A 12,610-nucleotide genomic window follows, 5' to 3' on the forward strand; every position below is an offset into this window, starting at 1 on the left:
TGACGCAAGGAGTCATGTGGGTAGGACGCGTGCCCTATTCAGACAGGTGCGGTATTTACACGCAGGTTACCTCACAGAAGTTGGCAGCTATAAGTAGCATGCTAGATATCTTTTTCACACGTGGCTTGTCACTGTTTGCAGCCCATGGAAGCGGTGCAGCTCCCGGAGCCACCGTGTCCCCTCTCATTCCCACAGCGCTTCGCAAAGGCTACTACGAGCTGAGGTGGCCGCGGCAGCTGTCACTACTGAGCATGCGCACTAAGCTCCCCCCGCACAGGAAGCAGCGCACATCCCGAGACCGGCGCTCTCTGTAGGACACGCTGCTCCGGGGTCTCCGTTCTGTGCTGAGAGGGTTCCTGTCCCCCCCGCCTGCTAGAGCCATGCCTCCCACTATCCAGCACCCCGAGACTGCAGGTAATGGCAGCTCCCGTCACAGCCCAGCACCTGGTGGGAGAGTTGTAATGGGACGGGGAGGGCTGAGGATCAGCTGCGTGGGGGTTAATGCGCTGATCCATTTCAGAGGTCTCCTGCTTGTCTGTACCTCCTGTGTCACAGCCTGCTGCCATGTTTCATCTGTGCCATCCTGACCAGGGCACTCCAGCTGGTCCGAAACTACAATTCCCAGAAGGCTTCCTTCATTTCTATGAGAGCTTACATGCTGGGAGTTGTAGTTTCACAACAGCTGGAGTGCCGGAGATTGCCTACCCCTGCTGTAGACATGGGAGAACTGTTGTCAGGCTGTGTTCACACTGCACTCGGTGTATACATGTGTTGCAGTCCCATGCACCCTTATAGACTGAACATGGGAGAAATGATTGTCCCTTTGGCCTCTGCCTAGTAAGCCGGTGTTCACACATGGCTGATTAGCTGCACGTTTTCGTTGTACGGTACCAGTGACGTTGATGAGATTTTAAGAGAAATGTCACCTGCCGAGTGCCGTGCGGATTTGAAATTTGTTGCCTGTGAATTTATGCTGTGGGTGAAGTTTGCACCTTTTTTTTCCCACAGCTTGAATAACATGTGGTTTTTGTCATGTGTGTTTTTTTTTTTTTTTTTTTTTGCTGCAAAACCACTGCAAACTATTCCACTGCATATTCTGGCATGTGTAGACAGGTTAGGATGTGTTCACATGGGGCAGATAAGCAGCAGATTTTTTGGTTTGCGTTTTGGGTGCAGAAATGAGCAGTGTACATAACCGTAACAACAGCGGAGTGGAAGAGATCTCACCAAAACTCATTCACACAGTGCAGAAGAAACGCGCATTGACATTTTAGGGGGTCATATATTAAGCTGAAATACGCCTATATTAGGCGTATCGCAGGTTGCGGTGCAACAGCTAATTGCGGCGCTATCTGTGACTTTTTTTCCCGCTCACGGCAGGTTTAGAAAAGGGAACAGGCCCGTTGCATTTATCATTTTCCACGCCTGTTTTAGGCCTCATACACACGACAGTTGTTTTTTGCGTCCGCAAAAAAAAAACTGATGCAACATCATTATTTTTTTTAATTTTTTTTTATTATTTTTTTTCGGGAGGATCCGTTTTTCCCCCCCTGAGATTCCTTGTAATAAATGCCTATACTTGTCCGCAAGTGTGAAAAAAGTAGGACGTGTACAATTTTATTTATTTTTTTGCTGAAGGGAAACACGGACAACGGACACGGAACACAAACAGATGAACTATCAGCATTTTTTTTTTTTTTTTGCTGACCCATTGAAATAAATGGTTCCCCATCCTATCCGCAAAAAAAAGGAATGGAGGCCGAGAAAAACAACTGTCGTGTGCATGAGGCCTTAGGCATATAAAATGGTCTAAATGTAAAACAGCTCGGAAGCTGTCTCACATCTAGAACTGGATGTGCCGACGTTATGGAGAGGCCGGCGTCTCTTGATAACTTCGGTGGAACCACCGCCAGCGTAGCGGTTTATTCAGACTGGTGTCTAAAACACAGATCTTAATAAACGTGCCTCTTAGGGCTCGTTCACACGACTGTGCCGTCTTTCTCGGTCCGCAAATTGCGGATCCGTAAAAAACGGATGCCACCTGTGTGCCTTCTGCAATTTGCGGAACAGGAGGCCCATTATAGAAATGCCTATTCTTGTATGCAAAACAAACAAGAATAGGACATGACTCATAATTTTTGCGGGGCCACGGAACGGAGCAACACAGAGCGCTGTCCGCGTCTTTTGCGGACCCATTGAAATGAATGGTTCCATATGCGGAATGCAGAAAACGGCCTGTATACGGAACGCAAAATATGTTCGTGTGAACGAGCCCTTAATCTGCTGCACACCAGTTTATGTTGTGGATTCCACCCTTTGCAATGTGTAGGATGAAATCGATGCCAAATCCGTATCACAATCTGCACATAACCCATGCGGTCTATGGGGGATTTAAATTTTTTGTGCTGAAGTTTACGTCTTGTTTGTACGAATCCCCGAGGAATACCCAGCCTGCCGCATTCTTCCTTAGGCTACATGCACCCGAACATATTTTGTTTCCACGTCTGTTCCGTGTTTTTTATTTTTATTTTTTTGTGGATAGGATGCTGACCCATTCATTTCTATGGAGCTGGTAAAAAATGTGAATAGTCAACAGCTTGTTTTCCGCGTCCATTGTTCCATTCTGAAAAAAAAAATAGAGCATGGCCTATTCTTGTCTGTTTTACGGACTAGTATAAGCATATACAATGAATCCACAAAAAAAAAAAAAAAAAAGATGCCATCCGTGTTTTTATTTTTTTGCGGATTGCAAAACAAATACGGTCGTGTGCATGTAGCTGTATAGTCAGCATCTCGTAAAAGTATACTGCACAGTAGGCGTTCTCACAGTGGTGGCCTGCAGGTGTTTACGGTATGCCGCTATGAGTATAGGTCAGGGCTTTACTTTGGGAAATATTCCTAGCATATACATGCTGTGAACAGAGCCCAAGGCTGGTCGCATGACCAGATGTCGCCGTGTAGCACTATAATGGAAGCAAATGGGATTGCAGCACGACAAGTTGCCACAACCCCAGAATTACAATTTATTTTTATTTTTTGGCGCAAGACCTTCCCATTCACTTCCATTATGTTGTGAGGCTGCTCTGCTACGTAGCGCTGCTTGGTTGTGGACACTTGTCGCGACCATCGTGTAGTCCTGACAGCCCCTTTAGGCTGGGGCTGCTTGGCAGGCATGGAAACACAACCGCTTGGACTTCCGGGTCTGTACCTCCTCTCCGTTTGTGGACTGCAATACCGGCACGGCTGTTTCTGACCCTATGACCTCATTCTCATGACTGTATTTTCAGTCCTCATGCGATCCCATTATTTTCTGTGGGGCTGCAAAATAAATTTGATCAGCACACAGACATAGTCTGTAGACGAGTTTGTACCATGGGCACTTTGTACTGGAGCCAGATTGAATTTCCTTCTATGGGACTAAGCGCTTTTTTTTTTTTTTTTGCCTTCCAAACCCAATTTCCATATAGCGTACATTGAATTATGATGGATTTGTTATGCAGCCATTTGTATGATGTGTGATCTGGGGTCCTAGAATAATGAAAAAGGATCGTAGACTCTGAGAAAGTCCTTTAGTATATCTGTATCTCATTTGCTTTCTTGAAAACATTTTTTCAGCTGTGTTCAGGAATGTTTGTCATGGGAATGATTTTTATTTATTTTTAAATAATTTGTCACATTCTGTTTCTCATCCTTTAAACGTTAACTCAAGTCTCCACACATGAAGAACTAGAATCAATTCTCCAGAAGCGGATCATGGTCTTGGATGGCGCGATGGGCACCATGATCCAACAACATACTCTTTCAGAAGAGTCCTTCAGGGGCCAGGAGTTTGTAGACCATTGCAAACCTTTAAAAGGCAATAATGATCTTCTAAGCATCACCCAGCCGGATATCGTCTACAAAATTCACAAGGTATTCTTACGTCTCTGTTTAAAAATAAATAAAAAAATGGGCAAAATTTCACCCAGGGAAACCAGTTGTTGACCCACACTAGTAACACTAGGCTAACAGTAGCGTTGTGACATCCGTCAGCCTGTTCCCACATAAATACCGTCTGTCGGCTGGGCAAAAACCACTGTATGCAGCGGTATGTGTCCATCTGAAACCTAAAATTTATGCCAGAAAGTGGCTGGATCACCGCCACTTTATGGTCAATGGTGATCTGGCGGTTCCCGGAATTATCTGGCTATGCTGGATGTGGTGAACTCCGGCAGGCTGTTCCTCTGCTGGATTTCAAACACTGATGTGAACGTACCCTGAGCTATTAGTTTAACACCTTCTTATTCTGTTTTAGAAGATTGTAGAGTTACTCAATTAGATCATTATAGGTTCGGAGATGAAATTTGTGAAGGTAGTGAGCAGGGTTTCTGCAAAAGTCCTATGTATTTTATCGGCATTGTCACATCCAAGATTGGTTTGCATTTGATTCTTCTTCTGGGCTGTTGTTTGATCCTACCAAAGCCAGGCAGATCTGGCAGCAATAATCTAGAGGCTACAGGCTCCTTAACAATTCAAATAAAAGTTGATTTCTGCCAATATGTTCCTTCCGTAGGAGTATTTGCTCAGTGGAGCAGATATCGTGGAGACCAACACATTCAGCAGTACAAGTATTGCACAGGCAGACTATGGCCTTGAACACCTGGTAAGATTCCTTGTTATCTCTGATTATTTGCTCACTGTGCCGCTGGGGTCGCCCTTCTGAAAAGTCTCTGGTGACGGCTTATTATTTGACAGACATTTAATTTCTTCTGTGATGACTACATTGCTCCTTCACTGATCAAACATTGTTATTGTACACAACCCAGGATTCAATTAACGCGTCTCTGTTGTCACAGGCCTACCGCTTGAACAAAGTCTCTGCAGAAGTAGCAAGAAAAGCAGCAGATGACGTATCATGTGAGACAGGTGGGAATTTAAATCATTAGGCTTGGGCTATTCCGACCTCTATCATGAGTTACCATTTCTGAGCTTTCCAAATGGTGGCAATGTGTGAGGCCAGAGTGGCAAGACATTGTGTCATTTCCCATGTTAGTAGATTGGTGTCTCAGCTTTGAGGTTTAGATGCAGTGACTTTCATTTCTGCATCTAGTTCTAGCCTAATGCTGTCATATACATAAAATAGCTGGCCCCCAAATCCCCCTTAACCATCACCTACAAAAACATGTACCACACGTACCATTATGTAATGTTCAGCTGACATCCCACTGTCATTTAATGCCTTATATGCTTTGGTCAGTAGTAGCTGTGCCATCTGTAGAGAAGGGGTCCCTCAGCAACCTGCAATGCCTCCACAGGGCACCAGTGGGTTAATTTGGCCATGTGTTCATGTGTTCTGAATTTCCTTAGTATTGCGCAGGTGATATAATTAGTGTCCATGCATGAGGACTTACCACAGGTATTCATTCTGTGGGATATTCTCAAATCCTGACCGGTAAGTGGGTCCCGAGGACCGGAGTTGAGAAACCCTGCTATACACTTTGAACACCAGGCAGCGCTATACTGTGTAAGGCTCCTTTCACATCACCGTTTCTCCTTTCCGTTCTCCGGCTCAGTTGAGGAGCAGGAGAACGGAAAGGACGGATTCTGCAGATAACTGAGACCTAACTGAGCGTAACGGAGCCTAAAGACCCCATAGACTATAATGGGGTCGGTTCGTCTCCGCTCAAAAATCATGTTCTGAGCGGACACCAAATGGACCCCATTATAGTCTATGGGGTCTTTAGGCTCTGTTTCGGCTGTTTAACCCCTTCTATGCCGCAGTCGTTAGAAACCGCTGTATGGAGGTACTAAGCATTGGGCCGCTACTCTTGAAGGGTAAATTGAGGGAGGAGCTTCACAGGCATCCAGCTTGCCGTAGTATATCTAAGCCTGATCAGGCTCCTGCTAAAGGCACAGCACAGGGGATAAGGAGTCTCTCCCTCCCTCCCCTGTGTGCCGCTGCTGCCAATAAGAAAGAGGGACGGAGGAGGGGAGGGGCTGTGGCCACTGCGTCACCAATGATAACACGCCCATTAATACAAAGCCGGCACCCAACCTCTATGACAGGGCGCTGTGATCCTCGGTAGTTAACCTCTCAGGTGCCGTACCAGAGGGGTTAACTGCCGCGGATCGCAGCGCCTTGTCATAGAGGTGGGAATGCCGGCTATGTGATTCTGCCGCCAGCACCCGCCTCCTGTATTTGTATTAGGCTATATGCACACGACCGTTGTGTGTTTTGCGGTCTGCAAATTTCGGATCTGTAAAACACGGATGACGTCTGTGTGCGTTCCGCAATTTGCTGTCCGCATCTTTTACGGCCCCATTGAAGTGAAAGGGTCCACATCTGAGCCACCAAAACTGCGGCTCTGATGTGGACCAAAACAACGGCCGTGTGCATGTAGCCTTAAAAGGTTACTTATCTTCATTGCTGGCTATGAGCTGTGCGCTGCGATTGGCCAGTGCTGCAGCAAGGGACACGCCTCCTACAAAAAATCAGTCCAGTACAACAGACGGAGCTGAGACACCGGAGCCTATACCGGGCGAACGGAGCGGCGCCCAGGCATACTAGTAAGTGCAGGGGGACCCCTGGGCGCCGCTCTGCCCACAGATAGAGTTAGTTTTTAGTTTGTATACTAGTGAAAGGTCCTCTTTAAGGCCTCTTTCACACGGGCGTCATGTTTTTTGGCCGGATGCGTTCAGTGAAAAGCTTGCGATTTTTCTAGCGAGTGCTGTAATTTTACTATGCGATTGCGTCGCGTTTCACGCGCGTGTGGCATGCGTTTTTCACGTGCGTGAAAAAAAACGGATCCATCCACTAGATTCACCTGTAATGCAAAGACAATATAAATAGCCCCAGCATGCAGTGTTTTGTTGGACAGCTCCATTTTTTTGTGGTGGAGTGGTTTTTGTGCGGTTGACGTGTGTCTTTGTTATTGGATTATCCTTTGCAGGATGTCCACTTTCACCCTGTCATCAACTGACCATGTCTTTTTGCACTGGCTGGTGTCCCGTTGTTTTGAGGAGGAGCCGCGGAAGAAGCGTATGTGGGTGCATCCTATACTTTCGCAGAGGCCCAGCAAAGGACTCTTTTTTTGGCTTGTACGCTGAGCTCCGTGCGCACCCTCCAAAGTTCTTCAATTATAGCCCAAAAATCCAATACATGAATGTGTGTTTACAGATTGTGAATAAAAACTTTAAAATGTATGGATCTTTTGTGGCTAATGATGTTTTCCACAAATCATAAATCTATATTGTATTGTGTGTGTTTGTGCAAAATAAACACCAAAGTTAACAATTATTAACTTGAAAAATAAACGTGTTTTATTGCACACTATATTCCAGTATACTCTGGCTTTTCAAAAAAATAAATAAACAGGGAACAAATATAAATTATAAATTTACATAACGTCTTGATGGCGACGAGGCTCCCTGATAATGAGGGGCAGAAATTTGTTGCTGTGAATGAGGCCCGGAGTAGTGACTAGGCCCAGGTTGAGTGGACGATGGGCCCTGATATTGGGGTCCAGTAAATTGTGTCTGGGAAGGGGGCCCAGAGTAGTGACTAGGCCCAGGTTGAGTGGACGATGAGCCCTGATATTGTGGTCCATGAAATTGTGTCTGGGAAGGGGGTCCAGAGTATTGGCTTGGGCCAGGTTGGCTGGATGATGGGCCCTGCTGACTGTAACAGGGTTCCCCCTGAAACTGTGGCACATATGGGGCAATTGGTGGGCCATAGGGATCCCTTTGGGGCTGAAATTGTTGGGGGCCCTGTGAGGGCTGACTACCTGCGGGGTTGTGGGGGCTAAATATGTTGCCATGACAGCGCAGGCTTTCGAGCGCATCAAACATTTCAGTCGGCTTTTGGGGGCGATTAGCTACCTCCAGAACTATTTCTAATGCAGTTCTGGTTCGCAGTAGTCGTTCTGGAGGTAGCTGACGCATAAAATGGGCCAGACTATGGGCAAACATGTCAGGATGATCCTCCTGCCGTGCTCTAGATAAATAATCTAGAACTTGCAAATTGATGTTAGACTCGGCAGGAGGCATTGCCCGTCGTCTGGCCCTGCTGGGTAGAGCCAGAGGGGAGGTGGGGGACTCGCCACCAGATGCTGCAGGAGGCCTTGATGGTGCTGTGCTTGGTCCAGCTCCACTTTCAGGCTGGGCTGATGTGGTGTCCTCCTCACATGCACCTGATTGGTGTGGGCCCGACTCATCAGCTTCCTCCTCTAGGTTGTCTTCAGTTCTAAAAACAGTAGAAAATGCATAAACATATGTTGAAATTTCAATACTTTAGTTACATTATAAGTACAGATTTAGCAGGAATAACACACACACTCTTTAACATGAATGTCTATAATAATCATGTTATCTTTAAGCAAAATGGCGCGATAAGCTATTGCATAATGCATTTATAAGCATTTAGTTAGCATCACATGTCACATAAAGCATGTGTATTACCCTGCTACATCTGTAACCTATATGTCTATACCATAAATACTACTCAGATGACCATTTCAGTATGACTATAAAATGAACTTACGGACGCAGCTCCATAACATCGCGCAGGAACATCAGCTGCTCCCTGAAAAGATAGGGCCTTTTCTTGGGGGGACCAGACCCGCTCCACCCACGATGTTTCATCTCTTTGCGGAACTGGTCCCTGCAGCTCCGCCAACGATTCTTGACCTCCTCAACTGGTAGTACAAAGACATGAAAGGAACAGGTATCAATATCTACATCTATTCATAAAAAATAGTCAATTAACGCCTATATACTAGGAACAATAACGTATAACTACGTCTATATACTAGGAACAATAACGTATAACTACGCCTATATACTAGGGAGTACTGAAAGGCTCAAACATGGTATACATTGTGTAATTCCTTCTACTTGGGCCTTGTGTCTTCTCCCAGATTGGGGCAAAAAGTTCCTGGGTAATTTCCGTCCAGGCAGCATCCTTTTTGTAGCGGTCCTGGTACCCGGCAGCCCGAAGATCCCAGATGCAGGGCCTCTCCTGCACCAGGACAATCAGTTTTTCAACGTCAATGACGTGTGGTGATTTGGGCATTTTTTCACTCCGCAAGGGCTGGAAAAGTTTGGCAGCAAACTTTCTCCCTCTTCTCAGACACCAAACTGACGCAGATAGACGCAGACAGACGCTAAAAAACGCCTACTTCCTGTCTTTAAATTCTGAAGTGTTGCTTAGTTACAAGCGTGAAAAACGCGACGCAACGCATGGTATCCGGATTTACTGCGTTTTTCTGCCAGCCCCATTCACTTCTATGGGGCCTGCGTTGCGTGAAAAACGCACAATATAGAGCATGATGCGTGAAAATCGCCGCTCATGTGCACAGCCCCATAGAAATGAATGGGTCAGGATTCAGTGCGGGTGCCACGCGTTCACTTCACGCATCCGCACGGAAAAATTGCCTGTGTGAAAGGGGCCTAAAGGTTTCCATTCACTGCCAGCAAGCAGAGATGTAGGAAAGCTAGGGGACCTCCTCTGGCAGCTGAACTAGCCTGTGCTTAACACCTTATAGGCTGCTTCAGTGCCATTTTCCCTCTTTTTAACTCTACCACGTCTTTGGCACGGAAAGGAGCAGTTAAGGGCTCTCTGCCCATCAGCCCCGTGTCAGTAAGGAGCCGTGCACGGACATCGCCGTCCTTTTCTAGAACGTGCGCAGTATAGGCGGGAACTTTTCTAGAACGTGCGCAGTATAGGCGGGAATCTCACCGTGTCAATCTGTGTGCCTTGGGACTGCTGAGCGAACCCCTAGGCCTGGGGAGTCCCATTGTTTCATCATTCTGCCAGCAGTAACACGGACTGATGGGAAGGTTGACATCCGATTGCTATTCCCTATGTGGAAATGAATACTGGTCTTGTGAAATAAGGGGAATAGATTATATGATTTATGATCAGAAATGGTTTACTAGTCTGTGCATTGATAGGATTCTGTCTGCAGGAGCTCTGTACTGCCGGGGTCGCATAGCATTATATTGATTTATGATGCTTTGTAACCCTTACAGTTCAGGAATGTATTGGATAACACTGACCGCAATAGGTCAGTGTTATCCAGTACATTCCAGACCTCTAAGGGTTACATAGCATCATAAATCAATATAATGCTATGTGACCCCGGCAGTGCTATGCAAACCAGGACAGCGAGTGTTAAAGCAGCACAGCCGGTGCTTATACTTGTTCTTACGGATCTCTGCCTTCTCCTTGTGACCCCATAAGGACCCAGTCCTATAAAACACACTAATAAATCTGCATACGGGTGACTCGCCTCGTGTTATCAGCCGTGGACTGTGCGGCCCTAGTTGAAATGTCTCCAGCAGCTCAGCGTCACAGCACAGACTCAACTCCAAAACTTGCCAGACTGCTGGAAGCGGGAGCACAAGCCACGCCCACCCTCTATGGCAGGTAATCTGAGGGGCGGATCTTCACCCAGCAGAAGTCTGCAGCGTGTGTCTGTCTGCTGGATGAAAGCCTTCTTTTTTCTTAGAGGCAGAGCAGCGAGCGGAGGATCTAGGTGCAAATGGCGACAAGACTACAAAGTCTTGTCGTCATTTAGCAGTTCTAAGTCGCATTGGCGACCATTTTGGTCGCCATCTGGAGCCCTGTTTCCCCCCCCCCCCCCCCCCGCGTGATATCGATTTTATTTGAAGGAAATCGAATCCAAATTTTGGTATCTAAACAACCCTACTACCACGGACTGGTAGCGGAATCCATAACGGAATTATTAGATAACCTGAACCTTGTACGCCGAACTTGAAACACTAGTCGCAATGTTTCAGCTCATAGGTTGAAAAAGGCAGCCACTGTAGTGAATAAAGTGTTTGAGATGTGCGGACATATATATGTCATTTTTCAAACTGGTGTAAAGTAGAACTGGCTTAGTTCCCCATAGCAACCAATCAGATTCCAACTTTCATTTTTCACAGCTCCTTTGGACAATGAAAGCAGTTCTATTTTACACCAGTTTTGATAAATCCCCCCCCCCCCCTGTGTACTTCTATGTGTACATAGCATTGTGTGTCGTGACACTGTGTGGGACAAGTGACTGCTTACTGTGTGGACTGCACACAAATACTGTATTCAGAACAGAGCACATGTAGTGAGAGGTCAGTAATGAGATCTATATCAGGCTTAGGCCCCTTGCAGACAAGCATTTGTCGCGCTGCATGTCTTCAGCGCAGCTCCCGTCCTGACCTCCCAGCACTGACTGGGTCACATAGCATTATATTGATTTCTGATGCTATGTAACCCTTACAGTTCTGGAATGTATTGGCTAACACCCTGCAGCATTATGTCAGTATTATCCAATACATTCCAGAACTGTAAGGGTTACATAGCATCACAAATCCATTTAATGCTATGTGACCCCGTCAGTGCTGGGAGGTCAGGCCGGGAGCTGCGCTACGGATTTGCAGTGTGACAAACGCTCGTCTGCAAGGTGCCTTAGAACGCCATGGTTCTGACTGTAGATTGTTGCACTAATGTTATCAGCAGAAATATTTGTTGCTGTCCACAAATAATGGACTTTCTACAGAATGGAAAGTGAGAAATAGATCTGCTGATTACAAGCAGTCTGTATGGAAGTGGCTGCTAGCTGTGCTGGATATGGGGGCGGGGCATGTGAAATCCACAGGAACGCACACAGAGCTGAAGAGACATGAGAAACAGTGAGTGCATCTCATAGAAGAGCATTTCTGAGGGCATGTGAATTGGAGCTGATATCAGTAAACTAACAAGTGCAATTTTTTTTATGTGCTGCATTACAGGAAGATATGGGGTTATTGTGTGTGTGTGTGTGTGTGTGTTTTTTTTTTTTTTTTTTTTTTGTGTGTGCACAAAGGTGCCCATTGCCTTTAAATGGGTTGTGCAACCAGTAATATTGATGACCTATACTCATAAGTCATCAATATCTGATCGGTGGGGGTCCAACTCCCAAATCAGCTGTCTGCAGCACTACTTCCTCTTCCAGATTACACTGTGCGTTGTCTTGGAAGTCTCGGCGGTGCAGTGTTATTAGAAATGCTTGTTCCATTCAAGTGAATGGTCGCTGGCGAATGGGAAATATGGATTGTAGGTCAGCAGTATTAATATTTAGAGGGAACCTGTCACCATGAAAATGCAGGGCAATCTGCAGGCAGCATGTTATAGAGCAGGAGGAGCTGAGCAGATTAAGGCCTCTTTCACACTTGCGTTGTCCGGATCCGGCGTGTACTCCACTTGCCGGAATTACACGCCGGATCCGGAAAAACGCAAGTGTACTGAAAGCATTTGAAGACGGATCCGTCTTCAAAATGCTTTCAGTGTTACTTTGGCAGCCAGGACGCTATTAAAGTCCTGGTTGCCATAGTAGGAGCGGGGAGCGGGGGAGCGGTATACTTACAGTCCGCGCGGCTCCCGGGGCGCTCCAGAATGACGTCAGAGTGCCCCATGCGCATGGATGACGTGCCATGCGATCACGTCATCCATGTGCGTGGGGCGCCCTGACGTCACTCTGAAGTGCCCCGGGAGCCGCACGGACGGTAAGTATGCTGCTCCCCCGCTCCCCGCTACACTTTACCATGGCTGCTAGGACTTTAGCGTCCCGGCAGCCATGGTAACCACTCTAAAAAA

General features: G+C 46.6%; 1 protein-coding gene across 2 annotated transcripts in view; it reads left to right on the top strand.

The window, feature by feature from the left end:
- The first annotated feature begins 274 nt into the window (after positions 1-274).
- MTR (5-methyltetrahydrofolate-homocysteine methyltransferase) overlaps positions 275-12,610 on the top strand; it is a 123,558-nt gene continuing 111,222 nt past the window's right edge. The window contains exons 1-4 of one of the 2 annotated variants that reach the window (XM_044289004.1): positions 275-414; positions 3,710-3,912; positions 4,553-4,642; positions 4,836-4,905. In XM_044289004.1, coding sequence (XP_044144939.1) covers positions 381-414; positions 3,710-3,912; positions 4,553-4,642; positions 4,836-4,905 — 397 coding nt within the window. In that variant the 5' untranslated portion in view covers positions 275-380. Of the gene's footprint in view, positions 415-3,709; positions 3,913-4,552; positions 4,643-4,835; positions 4,906-12,610 lie in introns of those variants that run through there. The other variant, XM_044289005.1, reaches the window with a different exon arrangement.

Source organism: Bufo gargarizans, chromosome 4, assembly GCF_014858855.1.
Source record: "Bufo gargarizans isolate SCDJY-AF-19 chromosome 4, ASM1485885v1, whole genome shotgun sequence".
In the NCBI taxonomy this organism is placed as follows: domain Eukaryota; kingdom Metazoa; phylum Chordata; class Amphibia; order Anura; family Bufonidae; genus Bufo; species Bufo gargarizans.